The sequence below is a fragment of the Zootoca vivipara genome, chromosome 1 (genome assembly GCF_963506605.1).
Source record: "Zootoca vivipara chromosome 1, rZooViv1.1, whole genome shotgun sequence".
NCBI lineage: Eukaryota > Metazoa > Chordata > Lepidosauria > Squamata > Lacertidae > Zootoca > Zootoca vivipara.
This window is the reverse complement of record NC_083276.1, coordinates 86,311,153-86,328,684: the sequence shown is the minus strand read 5'-3', so window position 1 is coordinate 86,328,684 and position 17,532 is coordinate 86,311,153. Positions and strand designations below refer to the sequence as shown.

The following is a 17,532-nucleotide window of genomic DNA, read 5'->3' as shown; positions in this document are numbered from 1 at the left end:
AATTAGACCCTGTGTAAGGATTGTGATCCCCTGCTTGACTCAGACCTTGTTTTAAACAAAGAGCATGAAAGCTAGCTCTTGTTGCACTTGCATTTCCCGTTCCTTCCCTCTCAGTATTGTTTTGTTTCCCTTGTCTCTCCCTCAATCCCTGTTCCAGCGCCAGATCTGGACTGTAAGCTCCTTGGAGCAGAGGCCTGCTTCTTGCTTCTGTTTTTTAAAGTAACATGTGGATTCAGTAGCAGCTAGTGCTTCCTAACACTGCACACTGCTGCTGCTGCTGCTGCTGCTGCTGCTGCTGCTGCTGCTGCTGCTGCTGCTGCTGCTGCTGCTGCTGCTGCTGCTGCTGCTGTGGCTTACCAAGAGGGAGAAAGGCAAGGAAATAGGGAGCTTGGCATGGTGCAGGTGAAGCATCAAGTGGGCTCCACCACTGCTCCTGCTCTGTGCCACATTCCCCACTGCCTTGCCACTCCACCTGATAAGTTTCCAGAGTTCCCCTTTTTGCATGAAAAGTCTCAAGAAGCACTTCACAGATGTATACAATCATGTGCATTGTCCTAAAATGTTATCTGAAAATAGGGGAGGAATGCTGATGGGAGCTATAGATACCACTATCTGAAGGGCACCAAAGGAAGCACATCCGTCAATTTAAGACTTGGATCACAACACTGAAGTGTAAGGTGATGCTAGGCTTTATCTCATGCCCTCCAGAAAGTTGATCCCTAGTAATAGGCCTCCGCAAAAATGTGTGCTTTCACTGAGCTGGCATTTACCAGGTGGCACATGAGCACACCAGTACCCGTGAACTAGGGTGTGTACAATGGGAGACTGAGGCACCTACCCTCCATGCTGTCCTCACGACGCATGTTGAAGTTTTCATAGGAGTCCCGGCGGATGAGCGGGTCAGAGGTGTTGTAGTCCACTGAGACGCTGGGGCCGTTCTCAAGATGCTCCATGCCTGCAGAGGAAGGACAGCACGGTTTCAGCAACAGAGCTGGCCGACACCTTCCAGTGCATGCCCAGTCACAGAAGAAGCCAGCAATGTGGTAAGGAAATAGTAAGAAGTGAAGAGACAGAGGGAGCAAGATAAAGGGGAAACAGGACCTGTAGAAGACAGATGATGCAAGGAAAAACCAGAACTGAGTCACAGTTAGGAATCAAAGGGTAGAGAAAGGGGAGCAGCACAAGGTTAGAGGTAGGCAGCTATGGAAGAGCCTGGGCACAAGCAAGGCTGTAGCTCAGTGGTAGAGCATCTGATCCAGGCAGGGCTGGGGAAAACCTCAGTCTGAAACCCCGGAGAGTTACAGGTGTGGACAATACTAAGCTAGACAAACTAATGTCTGACTGAGTATATGGCAGTTCTTAAGACCAAGTGAACTGCCACTCAAGCAAGGACCTAAGATGGATCTAGAGGATTTTTTTCCCAGAAGAGTCCACTGCGGACATTAGGGAATGCCACGGATGAAGCCTCAATCAACCAGGCAAGCATGAATGGGGAAAGAAGGTGTCTGCTGGTAAGGAAAAGCAGGACAAGGTGGCTCAACTGGATCAGCAGCTGGCTCTTAGTTATGATGGTGCTGATGAACTGAAGCACCCTCTGGCCACCAGCAGCAGTGACAAAGGGGAAGTCCCAATGCAAGGTTACATGCCCTATCAGCAAAGAATGGCCAAGCTGTGAAGGAATTATGTGCAGGGCTGCATAAACAGATCTGTAGGGCCTGGCAATGGGAAGGAAACAGGGAATGGGAGCAGTAGAAGTTGGTGATTAGAAAACACAGTACCTTGAATCTTCTCAGGTCCATAGGAGAACACGAACTCCACCTTCCCATACTCTGGAAACCGCTCATCTGCAATGAACAAGAAGACCAAGGGATATTCAGGTATATCTAGCTGTCTGTACTGACTGAGGACATATAAACTGGGGCAATACCATGACTGCTAGGGAAGCTGAATTCAGTGGGAATCTGTTAGGGATATGCCAACAGGGATCATTGCTTCACTGTCTAGATATCCTGGGGTCTCACACCAACAAGCTGCCCATCTTCATGGCTATGACTACCATGAATAATTTGTCTTTTTCTCTAGGACAGTTTGCCATGAGAAACATACGCACAGTTTTGGCTCTAATGAGGGTATGTTTATGACATTTCTTCCCATCCCTGCACTTCTTGGTGAAGACCACTTTTATCACAGCCAACAACTGTATCACACACCACTGGGCAGCCCACCCTCTTCAAATGTGCATTGGCACTATATGAATAAAGCATAATGAGGTCTCCTCTTTTCTAGTGGAACCAAGGTGATGGCTTTTGGATGGAAGTAAGACTGAAGAGGAATTGTTCTTGGAATGGCTGGCAGCCATGGAGGAGTCACTCACATGACCCTCTCAAACACTGGTCCCTGCCTACCACACTGGCAGGACAATCAGAATCAGGACAGGAGGTCAATTCATCTGTCTGGTATTTCAATTGCCCTGTAAAGCCGGGGGTAGGGGGCAGAATCTTTTTTATGCACTTCTAAACTGATTCTTGCACTACTTTGGGTAATGTCATGATGGTCAAGAGAAGCGTAGTCCAGCAAATCAAAATCAAGGAAGGGATAAAAATATAAGTGAATAGAATGCCAAGTTCCAGAGAAGGTTAATAGTTACAGTCACCAACAGATCCTCCAATCTACCTGTGGCCCAACAAACTAAATGATTTGATCCTAACATAAACCAAAAATAACAGCTTGGGACCAGTTCACTTGAGAGATCGATTTGCCCCACATGTGCTACGTGACTGCTTTAAACTCCAGAGTTTCCACTTTTATAAGTACCATATAATGTTTGTTTCACATCTGTTGGGAGTCAGTCTTTCAGCATGGCAGCATCTATCCTTTGGAACTCTCTGCTGTTAACATCTGGCAGGAAACTTTGTTTACTCTTTTAGGCACTTGCTCATACTTTTTTATTTAGTTAAACAAGCCTATCTAGATTTTAGTATTTGCTTTTAAGTTTTACCTGATTTTATCTGTGCCCATTGGCAATTGTTTCATACTGTTTTATGTACATTGCATATTATTTTTATAAAAAAAATTAAGTGGTATATAATTTTTATAAATAAATAGCATATTCCTATATACTCTTAAGTGCCACAGTGAGCGGAACTACATGAAAGCTGCATTACATGAAAGGAGGCACCACTCTCCAAACAAAAACACACACAAAACAACAACATTCTTATGCACATTGGAGATTTTTAAGCAAGGGTTGGGTGGCCACCTGTCATGCATGCTTTAGTTGAGATTCCTGCATTACAGGGGGTTGGGTCCCTTCCAACGCTACAATTCTATGATTCTATCCTCTGCTTACTAAGCCAGCTTCCCTTCATTCCCATTTATACAATTGTTCTTACCTTTAAAGGCATCATCCAGGTCCTCCTTATTGAAGACAATGGCCAGGTCGTGAATGGCACAGGTGTGGAATTGCACTCGGAAGATCACATCTCGAGTTGGGCTACGGAACTCTTTGTGATAGCATTTCAACTGCCAGCGGGTGACGGGCAGTGAAGAGAAGGGAAAGGAAGAGTCATAAGCTTGGGGACCTGCCAGAAAACAAACGATTCTCTCCACCCCACACCAACTGCACAGTATCCCAGAGTAAGCAGATTGTGGTCTGCAGACTGTGCATGTCTCCGGCATCCTATTCTGGTGTCTCCAAAACTGAACCACCAACCAATGCTGCATGCAGGGGTGGATGAATCTGTCCATGTCAGTTCCTCATTTTCTCAACCTTATGCAGTTTGCCCTATTTTTACATCAATTTGAGAACAATTTCTTTTCTACAAATTCTGCATGCAAAATTGTATGCATTCTTGTGTGCATCTCTCCCAATATATGCATGTTTATATGCACATTTGCCTAATATACACATTTTTATGCAAGCATTTTCCCCTACTACAGACATAGGCAAACTCGGCCCTCCAGATGTTTTGGGACTACAACCCCCATCATCCCTAGCTAACAGGACCAGGGGTCAGGGATGATGGGAGCTGTAGTCCCAAAACATCTGGAGGGCCGAGTTTGCCTATGCCTGCCCTACTATAATGTTTTGTATGTTATTTGCACTGATATATGCATAGTGGTGCAGTTTTTGGTTGAAGGACTCGTATCATAAAATTTGGAGAAATGCAAATTTCAAAGGACAGCTGTGTTTCATTTTGCTAAGGCTGTGTACACACTACATAAGGTATTTTTTTAAAAAGGTAAAACACCCCTGGACAGTTAATTCCAGTCAAAGGTGACTATGGGGTTGCAGCGCTCATCTCGCTTTCAGGCCAAGGGAGCCGGCGTCCACAGACAGTTTTCCGGGTCATGTGGCCAGCATGACTAAACTGCTACTGGCGCACAGAGGACCATGACGAGTGCCACAGAAACGCCGTTTACCTTCCCACTGCAGTGGTACCTATTTATTTACTTGCACTGGCATGCTTTCGAACTGCTAGGTTGGCAGGAGCTGGAACAGAGCAGCAGGAGCTCACTCCATCATGGGGATTCGAACCACCGACCTTCCGATCGGCAAGCCCAAGAGGCTCAGTTATTTAAACCACAGCATCACCCACGTCCCTACACTATATATATATTCAAAGCACACAGACACAAAGAATCATGGGAACTGGAGTTTGATAAGGGTGGTGGAACTTGTAGCTCTGTGAGTAGTAAACAACAGTTCCTAGGTTTCTTTGGTGAAGAGAGGAATGTGCTTTAAACGTATGGTGTGTATGCAGCCTCATTGGTTCAGGAAGCATGAACTGAAATGTGAACAGAACTCGTTTCTCTCTCATTCCTTGCTAAATCGAGTGAGCCAAAGCCCCACAATGGCAGAAAATGGAAACAAAGCTAACAAACTAAGCAGCTATGTTTTACTCTTACCAAGATATCTCCCTTTAAGAGAAGTCCAGGCTCTATAGTGATGCAGATGCTGGTCTGACTGTCCCCCTGCACGTTGCTACAAAGAAGAAGAAATAAGTTAAGCAAAGACAGCTGGGATGCTGTTCCCTAACGCTGGGTCCACATAGGAGCCTCATCTACTCAGGGCAGATCTAAACAGGAAATTGGGACAGAAGAACAGAGGAGAGCCAACTAGCGTGAGAGTTTGGGGCTGCCTTGGTTGGCTACAGTTCCTTTGCCACTCACACTGAATTATTCTGGTCTTATCTGGAGAGATTAGAACAGGGGATCAGCACTATGAACATGTCAATTATGCAAGACAACCTATAGCAATCAGCAAAATTATGGATGAGGAGCTTCCATAATAAAATTTCTGATGAGAAAGCTTGCATGCCAGATGATCTTCACAAAATCTTGTCCCGGCCAGAATTTAACATGACTAGTTTGCACACTCCTAACCTCCTTTACTCAGATCTACTCAGCACTTCCACTTCTGAGTTTCTTAATATGGAAGCTGCTACCCCATAAACAGGTACTAATCCTTCCCTACAGTGCTGCATATGTCTAGACAAATGTTTACAGAACTCTTTCAGCTCATCCAATCATCTGCAACCAGCGATTCAATCAGTACATGAATCAACCAAAGCTTTCACAGGTCAAAAATCAGTCAGGACCAATTTTAATGGGTGATGTTAAAACTGGATGACACACTTGTTGATTTGAAAACGAAAAAGAAGGTATTGAAGACTGAGTTTCTTTCCATCTCAGATTTCCTTTTGAATAAAACACATCTAAAGTTTTAGTGTAGATTTATTAAATATGCACTTTTATATTTAAGTGATTAAATATAAGTAAGCCCTCAGTTAAAACTCATATAGGTAGTCATTTTTTAAAAAATAATAATAGCCAATTAAGACTTGTAGCTGTTTCATAGAACAATAATTTGCCACCTTCCTTGGGAGAAAAGTTATACTGAGCTGAAAACAGTTTAACCCTGCAGACATACCAAAGGCTGCTTAGTAGATGATGTTTTTCCCACATGGAGGAAAAATTAAGTGTCACATGCAGAGGGTCTTAAATGCTGCTCTCATGGGTGATAGTATGCCTGTAATATCTTCTCCTGCCCTTTGCTATGCCTATGCAGTTCAATAGGTCTTTAGGGAAGGGACCATCTCCCTCCTTTACGGTTTTCTTGGCAGGTTCCTGGCAAGGCAGGTTAGAGCAAAGCACAAATGATGTGCAATGAGAGCTCTCCCAGATCCCACCGCTACCCAAGATTCAGACAGAGTCCCCACCCCAATGGTCTGAAAGGAACGGAGGGGAAACGTGAGTGCTGGAAATTAAAAGAAGAAGAAGAAATGCCAACTCCAGGGCAATATTTACTAGATTCCAGATGTGTAGACAGGCTGCATAGCTTGGTATATCTTGAGGAAGGGCCGGCAGCCTAAGAAACATAAATCAGAGACAAGGAGAAAAAGACCTTCATTAGTCAGGGAGATTAGTTGGAGAAGGGAAAACAAACAGCAAGAGGCCAAGACAAACAGTCTCGCCTGGAGGAGAGCTTCCCAATGACCCTGCAGCCAACAAGACCTGGTCTGTGACACTGACAGATGCCCTGGGGGGAAAAACACACACAGCACAAACAGCAGGCACTTCCTTTATTTGGAGGCATAAGGGGTTCAGGTATCTCCCTGAATGTACTGCCTAGCTTCACCTAAAGTGCTGGGTTGTAGGACCACATAAACCTTAGACGGCTGAAAGTTGGGCCTTGGTGTCACAGAATGGATCACCCCATTCTTGTGACGATTTACAACTGTTGCAGCAAAACCAAAGAAGACTCTTGGGGTACCGTGTGTGTATCAGTTCCTATGCTAAAGAATAAATGGACCCAAATCTGGCATCCAAAACAGTAATATAACCCAGTACAGTAACTTTTCAATCTGCCAGGACACTCTGCAACTCATCTTAAAGTGGCAGTTCTTGAAAAACAAGAGGCTCCATCATGAAACTGCCTGACATCATCATTCTTTTACTCTTTCTCCCTAGGGATATCAGTGGTGTACAATAAAAACAGTAAAATAATATAAACAAGCAACAGCAAGGGCTGGGGGGGGGGGGGACTTCAGCACAGTCAAAGTAACTAGGAGAAACCAGAAATTGTAATAATAATTACACAATAAGAAAAGATAACAATGTTGGCTCATGGGGGAAAGCCCAAAATCCTTATTAGAGGAATACCTTTATTAGGCCAACCAAATTGCCACAAAATTCCAGGTGCAACCTTAACCTGCATAGCAGCTAACAAAGCCTCATTTGAACTTCCACTACAGCCTCCCACATTCTGCTTTAAGTCTGTGATCAGATATATTCTCTTCTTTATCCCCATTCTGTTTACCATGAGCTGATGAATAGATCTGGATAAGTCAGAAGCTTGCATACTGTTTTGTGGCATTCTAATTGGCCTAATAAAGGTATTAGGGTGATATGGATTTTGGAAGTTCAGCTCTGTTCATTTGGATCTGAATAGAGACGATGTTTTCCTTCCCCTCTACAGAAGTTAATTAGCATGGTTGTCAAGTGGATTGTTTTATCACCTAGCACTGCTGTTGTAAAGAGTAGCCATGCTGATCTTGCAGGCATTCTAGCTCTAATTGAATTGTCACTATCTGCACTATTTCCTATTTCAATTCCTTCTGATCTCACTGCTTACAATCTCTCCCCCATATGCATATACATACCTGCCAAGTAAATGTTACATTTCATGCATCTGACACACAGGCAGAGCCGGCTCTAGGTAGAGTCCCGGTGGCGTGGTGTGATAGGGCGCCGGGCCGGTAGGCGGGGCGCTGCGTGGCAAAGCCGCACAGAAACCATGCTGCGCCCTACGAGGGCGGGGGCACCGGAGCGATCTCCGCCCCTCAGCGCCAGGGCGCCCGACCTGCTCAAGACTGCCCTGCGCATAGGTTCTAGTCCATACAAGTTTATGTCATAATAAAACTTAAGGTGACACAAAACTGTTGTTCCACTGCTGTGCAGTGTCTTAGGGTCATGATACACAAGTAGAGGGAACACTGGAAATTACATAGGGCTGTTCTTGTGCTCTTATCAAACATCCTGAGCTGGAATTGAATAACTACAAGAACATTCGGCCTGAGGATGTTAAAATGGATTTTACTGCAAGTGGGTGAATGAATCTGAGCTGACTTGGAACATGTGAGAGCATCTGCTCCAATTCCATGTGATAAAACCAACAGAAGCTGCCAAAATAAGCTGCTGAGAGCAAGAGCAATGGGTTAAAGGAAGACAGTTGTGGCTGTGACTGGCCCTATTGTATTGCAGTATAAGGTGGTAAAACAGACTGCACAACTTCAGGTTAGGCATGTTGTAGGACACCACTTCTGAATCCTCCTCCAGATAAAAAAGGAAGAAAAAGAAATCCGTGCAAACAGAAAACTAGCATGTCAAGGAGAATGGTTCCTAATGTGCCCTTTCCTTGATTTGGCTTTCTGCCTGCAAGAAATTTGCAATGGAGGAGGACATTTAAAAACATGATCTGCACCCTGCATTCTACAATGGTGCAGTCTATTCTATCTACTGAATACACTATCACTTTGTTCTTCTGTATCTGTCGGTCTATAGTGAGAATTACAAATTATGGGATTCCTCATTGTTATCTTTCAGCCTCGCGACGGCTATATTTGCGTGATGTCGGCTGGGTTGGAAAAGGCCAGTTACCTCCTTGAGACTCAAAGTTGGGAATTCCATGCATGATGACATGATGCAGGAAGAGGGGCTTGTTGTTCATTTTGATGGTGCCAGACAGCAGACCACTGAAGTAGTGGACATACCTAGGGAAGGAACCACAATAGTAGTCAGGAGGTTAGTTGGAGCCTCTTAAAAGACTAATGATTCAATGAAAAAAAGTTGCCCTCTGCAAACAGTCTGTTAAACTGGGTAATTCTCTCATAGTGATGTATACTAAGGTCTCAGTCACAAGTCTCTAAATCTACTTGTTTTTTAAATGTGCATGATTTTATTAAGATATCTCAGAAGCTGGCATGAAAGATTTCTGCTCAGCAGAACTTGTCTGGAATTAGTGTGTTGCCTTCCCTAGCTTTCGGCACTGTAGGGCCCGTTTTTGAATAATCTGCCTGACAGCTGTTGGCACAAGTTTGGTTCATTTTAGCCTTAATATTCTGGAGTACCAACCAGATTTACATTTGGTGTCAAATCTTGCTAGTGCAGTTCTGGGCTTGGACAGGTATCTTGATTTGTAGTATAGCATCCGCAAGGACGGCATCTTGTTAAGAAGGCTGCTTTATGCAGTCCTGGTGTCTCCCTTTCTGGCTAACCTAGAAACATAACCTGGGTGCCTAGACATATTTCTGTAGTCAACAGAGCCACTGGAAATAGTCCCAATAGCACCAGGAGAACCAATCAAATGCCCACATTCTGTTTCTAGGCTACCCAGAAGTGGGGAACCTCCGAACAACAAATGGAGGTGCCGACCTAAGTCTTTTCAGTTCTTCTGTATGCATTATCTAGAATGCCAATGGTTAACTACTCAGTTCTGATTTTACTTCAGGGGTCTACAGCAGAATGACTCGTTCCCTCTTCCACTTTTTTTTGCAGGCAACTGTTTTCAGACATGAAAAATGTATTTGTATTATGTCACGCAAAAGTTCATATTTTGATGCTGGAATGCCCTTTAAAAAGGAGAACTCATGCTGAGATGTTGGTAGTGGCTACAAGACAGGGGAACATTTGCCCATTAAAAACCAAATACTCATCATGACTGGCTCCAGCACCACCTAGTGAAACTGACTGAAAATACACTGCAGGCCCAATAGGTATCTTACTTTCAGAAATTCAACACAAAACAGAGTGTCTTTTTGTAACACGAGAAACATCATGAGAAACATCATGATATCTACACTATGATAGCCATAAAGACACCCATTCTGAATGTATCACAGCAAAAGCAGTTTGTTCCATGAAGCTCACAGCCCACACTCAATAGAAGGGGGCAAATCCTCACCAGCCTGCCCTCCAGACTAACCTCTTCTGCGATGGCTGCCCCACTGGGATCACCTTGTCCTCATAGAACCTCTTCATGGCAAACCGGTCCAGAGCTTGGTCTGCACTGTGGAATAAAGAAAAGTGTTTGGCACAGACATATTCAATGGGAAAAGGGGAAACATTCCTAGCTGAGCTGGGGGCAGAGGGTGAGAGGGGCCCCAAGTAAGGAGAGGTTTCTGCTTTCTTCCCCAATAACTGATATAGGGAATTTCGATAGGGATTTCAGGCTGCAATCCCAGGTCAGCTAACATGCTGCCCTCCATATGTTGCTGGAGTCCTTTGACCCTTGCCTATTGGTCATGCTGAGTGGGGCTGATGGGAACTGCGGTCCAACAACATACAGAGGGCACAACGTTGGCTATACACACCCAAGTGGGAACAAATCCAATTGAATTCCGTGGGGGTTCTGAATAGACCTGCATGGGATGGGTTATCATGCTGCCAAATGTTTGGTTTCAAATTAGAAATGCTAACATTTCCAGGCATCCTATCAATAAGTTAATTGACTGTATTGATGCAATGAGTCAATTGAGGTACTGATGCAATAAGCCAATCCTCAGTAGAGCAATGCATCTTCATATATCACAGCTTTATGTTTCTTTCTCCAGTGTAGTGCGTATATAATACTGTCACTTATTGGAGATTCTGCCTCAACTTGTACAGCAGGAAATGTGATATCAGCCTAACTATAACAAACTTTTTTCTTTCCACTGACCCCTCTGGGACCAAAAAATTGAGACCCAGAAGATCAAAGCTTCTGCACCCCAACTCAGCAGCCCCAGTGCATGTTTTCATCCCTCTTTGTTGGCCTTGCCCTCCAGTCACTCTCTCTGGCCACCTCCCTTCAAGCTCATACCCTGGAGAATTGGCCACCAGGAAGCTTCACTGGGGCCCTTCGCTCCCATATAAACCAAACAGAAAGGCTTTCTCCAGAAGTCAAAGCACTGTGGGAAACTTCTCCCACTCACAGAAGAATGGCCAGACAAGAGCTATTTCCCGTTCGGTATTTTGTGTTCTATAGAACAGCATCACAGAAGTGCATATAATCACCACCAGCTTTGATGTGACACGAGAGCACGATTGGAGTGCCTGTATTAGGATGGGTGATCTGGGACTTTGCTTCAGGAAAGTACATTCCAAGGTTGTTTTCTGGACTGCTATGATCAAAATAGACATGCTAAAGTTGCAGAGACTCCAGAATAGCCTGTTCCCTCTTCCACTTTACCTCTCACCACTAAAACTACGGTCTTCCCTACCCCTCATGCAACACAGCATGAGGCTCTCTTACCTGGCTGAAATGTTGCTGTAGTGCATGTAGGCAGCAATGACTACTCCTGTCCGGCCTCTGTTCCCCTGCAGAAGACATAAGCAAAACAAGTGGTTTAGAGTGAGCAGTAAGAAAGTCTTGTAAAAGAGAAAACAGCTATCCATTTCCACTAAAAGGTCTGATCTCTCCAAAGTGAATAAAACAACAATATCCATTCCATGTCGGTTTTGCCTATGTACACTTATTTCCACATCACTCTGCATTCTTTTTATTTAAAAAGTCACACCAAAAGTTGCATTTAAATACCTATTTTAAAAATGTGTTTTCTCTCAAAATTTGCAAATGTAACTTGCTACATTTTTGCTCCAAGAACTCTGTCAAAACATTCAGGAAACATGAAAGGCTGTGGGTAATTAAGTTCCAATCTACATGTTGGTCCGGAAGGTCCAAATCAGGTCAATTCATATCGGCATTTGCAAAGGTTTAATTTCTCAAGCATTCCATGGAACAATGTCCTACTGATATGTCCAGGCTTTTGAGAGGAGCAGGCTCCATTCAGACCAGGCAGCCTATTACTGGAAATTAAAAGAATCAAAGGTTATGTTGGCTGGCAGGGAGAAACCGGCTGGTTGATTCCGCTTCACTCTCGATTACTCCTTACAATGCATTTTCCACCAGGAAGGAAAGACTGGTCAATAGATGTCGCTGTTCCCTTTGACACCAATTGACCTGTGGGGAATCTAGAGAGCTCTGATTTTGCAGCATCCTCTCATAAACCCAATCTCCACGTTGTGAAGAAAAGGCTTTTCAGAGGAAACTGGTGCACCCACTGTCACACCTCAAAACACAAATTGCTCAATGTCTAACCAGGGAACTATTTTAAAATGAGAAAGCTGATGTATTACAGTGGCTAATGGAGATCTGTGCATACCTATCTGCTTCACCCTGAAGCCATTGGGTATTATGTTTATTATTTCTATCTATAGTCCAGTCTTCCTCCCAACGGAGCCCAGGGACACCCCCACCCACCCAATCCAGCCCTTGCACTGCCTTTCCAAAGCCAGGTAAGGGAAATGTCAGGCTTTGGAAGGAGGTACAAAGCTCTGGCAGGGTCCCAGAATCCTCCCACCTCCTTCCCAAAGCTGGGAAACACTAACTAGGCTTTGGGAAGGAGGAGTGGACTCTAGGACCCTATCAGAGCCCTCACACCTCTTTCCCAAAACCCAGCACTTCGCTGGAAGGCAGCGCAAGGGTCAAATGTTGCTGAGGGCCCTTGGGCCATGTATTGGACCACCCTGACCTGGAGGGTACCACATAAGCTAGCTGTGTTTCAAACAATTTTCTCTCAATTCAACTCCAGTGCTGGAAGCTTGAAAGGAACAGTGGTGACAAGGAAGTACATTGGGGAGAAGTTAGCACCAACATCCCTCATCTATGCACTCTGTTTCAATTTTTAAAATGGGCTTCACCCCAATCCTGCTCCATAGGCAAGCTGGGCAGATTCACAAATAAGCATGGCTGCCCTGTTGCATCTAGTATGACTCTGAATCTGTTGTCAGGGTCTGTTTTGTTTTATCCGTTGTACTTAAAACTGCGCACAGAGTGTGTTTTGATCAATCCAAAGCAGGTTACATCATAAAAACACAGTAACATTCAATACAATACAGCAAAAACATAAAAAGGGACCAAACTCATAAATAAGCACTGAAATAAAAACTGAAGTGGCAGATAAATTGCATCGCACACCCAAATGGCCTGGGGAAAACAATAACCTTGCTGGATTGATTTGGTTTTAAGATCCTGGTTAATAAATTGGCATTAAGTCATATTTCCCCATTTTAGACATGATGTGCAACTGCAATGTAAACTGACCAGGATCAAGGGAGAGAAAGGGAGAGAAAAATGTGCAGGCCCCACAGACTTTCATGGCTTAATTGTGGTTTTTAAACCCAGGAAAATCACATCTGAAAAAGCCATCAGAGTTGGATGTCATCATCATACTCATGGCACCTCATTCTAAAAATCTCAAGCAATCTCTCCAAAGAGGTTCCATGCAGATTTCAGAACAAAGGAGGACTACACCACCAACAGTAGAAATCCAAAGGCAGTAGAAAGCCCCAAACTATCAGCTAAAAGGTATTTGATTGATCTTCCATAGTTATCTGATGCATATCAAATCCATATGCATTTTCATCACAGTCTAGATAGTGATTTATAAAGATATGCTTCCTTCTCCTTTCACAACTTGCTAAATACCTAATCCCCATCCAACTCCCATCTTTACTCCCATACTATCCTTCCAATACTCTTATACCCATTATACTTTCTGATTCCCATTACAGGCATAGAAGAAAACTGCTTCCTTTTTCCACTGCTTGCATTTCTGACTGAAGTTTAATGATCTGAACAAAAGATCAAGAGTCCTTTTGTAAGCAACAACACTCTCCCATCCTCATACATAAGCAATGAAAGGAATAAAATGTCCAAATATAACAACAATGCAAATATAATCATTAATGCAATACCAGCAGCGTCAGGGCTGGTCCTACCACTAGGCAGAGAAAGACAGATGATGAGGGCAGGGAGGTGCTGCAGGAGAGATCTGTGTGCAGGAGAGATCTGTGTGCACCACACAGCCTGCATGGGCCTTCTGTGAAGCCATTCTACTACCCTCAGCTGCCATGGAGAAATAAAATTCAATTGCCAGTCCGGCCATGTGTGTTGGTCATAGGCTTGCTAAAGGGAGGGTGGAATTTCTTTCCCATTTGCTACTAGGCCAGGTTGCACTAATGAACAAAACCCCTGCAAAAGTTAGGCAATGGATACCTTAAAGCTTGCTTGACCCTGTATGTCCTAAGCCAATCACTGAGATGATCTGGAGGAGCGTATTAATGGTCTCCCATAGACCAGAAGCACAAATTATGGCAATGAGGACACATGCCTTCCAATGTAGTAGGCCCAGTTCTAGGGAATTCCTTCCCATTAAAAATCAGGTGGGCACTATCCCTGGTAAGTTTCAGATGCCAGGTTAAAATGTTGTTGTTGTTGTTGTTGTTGTTGTTGTTGTTGTTGTTGTTGTTGTTGTTGTTTATTGAATTTTTATTCCGCCCTATAACCGGAGGTCTCAGGGCGGTTCACAGAATAAAATCAGAATATAAAACCAGAAAGTATATAATCAAAATAAAAACAACCAAATAACCCCCACACACCCCAAAACACACACACACACACACAGAAGTGAAAAATAAATGGCTGTCATTCACACAGCCACCTATCCTGTCCTTTCCTACTAAGCAGAGGAGGGAACCACATGGAAACTTTGCAGGGAAAACTCCTTCGCTTCTCTCTCACCTTATTATGCAGAACCACCACATTGTGAGGATCAGCATTGAGCCACGTATCCATGGCCTTGCAGATGCTGCATATCTTCTCAAGGGCAGGTGTGTGTAAGTCGGGCCATCCGAAATCCAGCACCTGTGGCAGAAGGAGAGCGGAGGTTTCCAAGCAAGAGGTAGATGAAGAAGAAAGGAAACTGTTAAAGAAGATGAAGATCCCTCCCCTGGTACACTTTTGGTTAGATGTTCCTATTGCACAAAGGTATCCTAGTTTTAAAGGCAGGATGAGGCTAGCCCAATTCAGGCACAAGATTCTGAGGCAGCATGAGAGGACAACAAATTCCCATAGTACTTCATGGCATAATCCACTTTACAGAGTTTTGAGGCTGGGTTTATATGGAAAGTTCATAGCTGCCAAGTTTTCCCTTTTCTTGCGAGGAAGCCTATTCAGCATAATGGAAAATCCCTTTAAAAAAGGGATAACTTGGCAGCTATGAAAGTTGGGGAGCTCTGAGCACATTCCTTAAGAACATCTCAAGAGCTTCCAGCAGAACTTTGCAAAGGCCATACTTTGCAAAGGCATACAGAACTACCAATGCTAACAACCTTCATTTGATGAATAATTGTCCATCCTACAATATGTGTGCATAAAGGTAAAAGGTAAAGGGACCCCTGACCATTAGGTCCAGTCGTGACCGACTCTGGGGTTGCGCGCTCATCTCGCATTATTGGCCGAGGGAGCCGGCGTATAGCTTCCAGGTCATGTGGCCAGCATGACAAAGCCGCTTCTGGCAAACCAGAGCAGCACATGAAAACGCCGTTTACCTTCCCGCTGTAGCGGTTCCTATTTATCTACTTGCATTTTGACGTGCTTTCGAACTGCTAGGTTGGCAGGAGCTGGGACCAAGCAACGGGAGCTCACCCCGTCACAGGGATTTGAATCGCCGACCTTCTGATCAGCAAGCCCTAGGCTCAGTGGTTTAACCACAGCGCCACCTGGGTCCCTGTGTAATGTGTGCATACTCATATGCTGACTACAAGCATGACTGCCTCTGCCAGGAGCTCACAAGGCAAGCCACTATTATCTCAGCCTCGGCTTCTACCCTGCTCTGAAACAGGGGGATATTGACCTACTGTGCAGGGTTGTTCTAAAGATTGCTTAGATGAAGTACTTTGAACACCATCAAAAGCTTATATACGGTAAATGCTAGATTGCATTCAGATCCCAATTTCCAATACTTGTATCTCATCTTTTTGCTTTGCTGTGATTTCTGACCAGTGAAGCTAGAGCCTTTGCTTGCAGAAGGAAACCACTTCCTATCTCTGTCCCAGAAATTTCTAGGAGGTTGCTATTTTCCCCTGGCTCCCCGCCTGACTACAACTTGCCAACCTAGCGATATCAACCTGCTGCCACTGTCCTTTGATACATGTTGTGGCAAACCTACAACATTAGCTGTTCCTTCAGAGCAGAGAGGCAGGCGAAGTATTTCAGCCCTGTGCCTGGCTTTGGATGGATGAACAGCTTCTTTGGCAACCAAAGACAGCAGCAGCATGGTTGGATTAGTGGACAAAACAAACATGCAGAGAGAAGTACACATACAAAAGGCTTAAGGAGCAGCGCATTAGAGGGAACTCCAAAAAGCAGAACAGGAACAACTCAGGCAGTCCCCTCTGAGACTAAAGCCTAGAGCCAAAAACTACATACAACTGAGGGGAAGTAGATCTGGGGGTTGAACTGTAGCATGTTTAGGTTCATAGAGTTATATACAGTAGCTGGAAGGGACCCTGGGTATCATCGGGAGAGTTTTCTTCCCCAGCCTGCCATAGATATCACCCTTTCCACCAAAAAACATGATTCTCCATCTTACCTTGGAATGGAGCTTGCTGATGTCATGCCTCTTCTCTGACAGGTTAAAAAGCTAGTGGATGGGAAAGAAATAAAGCAGGTTAGATGAGTTGGTTGATGAGGTGGAGGCCCGTGGGCAACAATATGATAGGAAACTGAATGGGAGCATCAACTACAAGATACCAAGGCTATGACATGTTTCTCCCCCACCACCACCACAAACACACACATGCACATGTGCTTCCTCTTCCTAGAATTGCAAGCATGAGCTGTAAATCATCATCATCATCATCATCATCATCTCCATGTGCTGCTTAGGCACCCATATATTTCCTGCAATTTACTGGAATGGAAAATGAAATGGATTTGAGAATGAGGTGGGCTTTCGGGATTTTGAAGCCGCCAGCATTACGTTAACAACAAAAATGAGTAGCATTCAAGTAAGGTTTGCTCAGAGTAAACCCATTGCCATTAATGAACATAACTAAGTCTACTTTGAGTAAATCCTAGTTGAATACCACCCAGTGGACAGAATCAGCAGTGTTGTCTATGGTGAAAGGGGTTTAGAGATGTTGTGACACAAAACCACAATGAAATTTTTAAAAGTAGAAATCAGAAAAGAAGGGTTTCATCAATGACCAGGAAAATGAGTTAGGTCTCTAGACCAATTACAAAAGAAAGTCTAGACTTCTTTGATATGGTGCATTCGGGGGAAATAGAATACAGCTAATGATGTCAGAATCCAATGCTCACAGAATGCAGTTGCTCCCAGCATTTTTCTGAAGACAGTAAAAATGAATTAAAATATCCCACACTTATTACCAGGTAACTGTCCCCATGCTTGGATTTCAGCATCTGTGCCACCTCCTTCAGGTTGCTAGAGAAGGTCTGCTCCTCCGACAAACTTGCAAAGTTGACTGCAATGATCCGTTCTGTGACATACACCAGGTCCAGTTCACAAGTATCCTCCATGGCCTGGTTTAGGCTCAAGCTCCTAGGGCAAAGAGAAGCAACTAAACCGTCAATGGCAGAGAGGTATAAAGATAAGTGCCCACTATCTGCCCTTTCCAGAAACCATT

At 44.2% G+C, this 17,532-nt stretch overlaps 1 protein-coding gene across 12 annotated transcripts in view; it reads right to left on the bottom strand.

Moving 5' to 3' along the window:
* Positions 1-17,532, bottom strand: part of TNS1 (tensin 1) — a 183,103-nt gene that overhangs the window by 89,117 nt on the left and 76,454 nt on the right. For 10 of the 12 annotated variants that reach the window (XM_060278393.1, XM_035128113.2, XM_060278394.1 and 7 more), the window contains 11 exons: positions 17,276-17,447; positions 16,476-16,526; positions 14,624-14,746; positions 11,294-11,358; positions 9,986-10,069; positions 8,662-8,774; positions 6,310-6,370; positions 4,909-4,984; positions 3,393-3,522; positions 1,779-1,844; positions 839-955 (listed from right to left, as the gene is read on the bottom strand). In XM_060278393.1, coding sequence (XP_060134376.1) covers positions 839-955; positions 1,779-1,844; positions 3,393-3,522; positions 4,909-4,984; positions 6,310-6,370; positions 8,662-8,774; positions 9,986-10,069; positions 11,294-11,358; positions 14,624-14,746; positions 16,476-16,526; positions 17,276-17,447 — 1,058 coding nt within the window. The remainder of the gene's footprint in view (positions 1-838; positions 956-1,778; positions 1,845-3,392; positions 3,523-4,908; positions 4,985-6,309; positions 6,371-8,661; positions 8,775-9,985; positions 10,070-11,293; positions 11,359-14,623; positions 14,747-16,475; positions 16,527-17,275; positions 17,448-17,532) is intronic. The other 2 variants (XM_060278387.1, XM_035128147.2) reach the window with 1 other exon arrangement.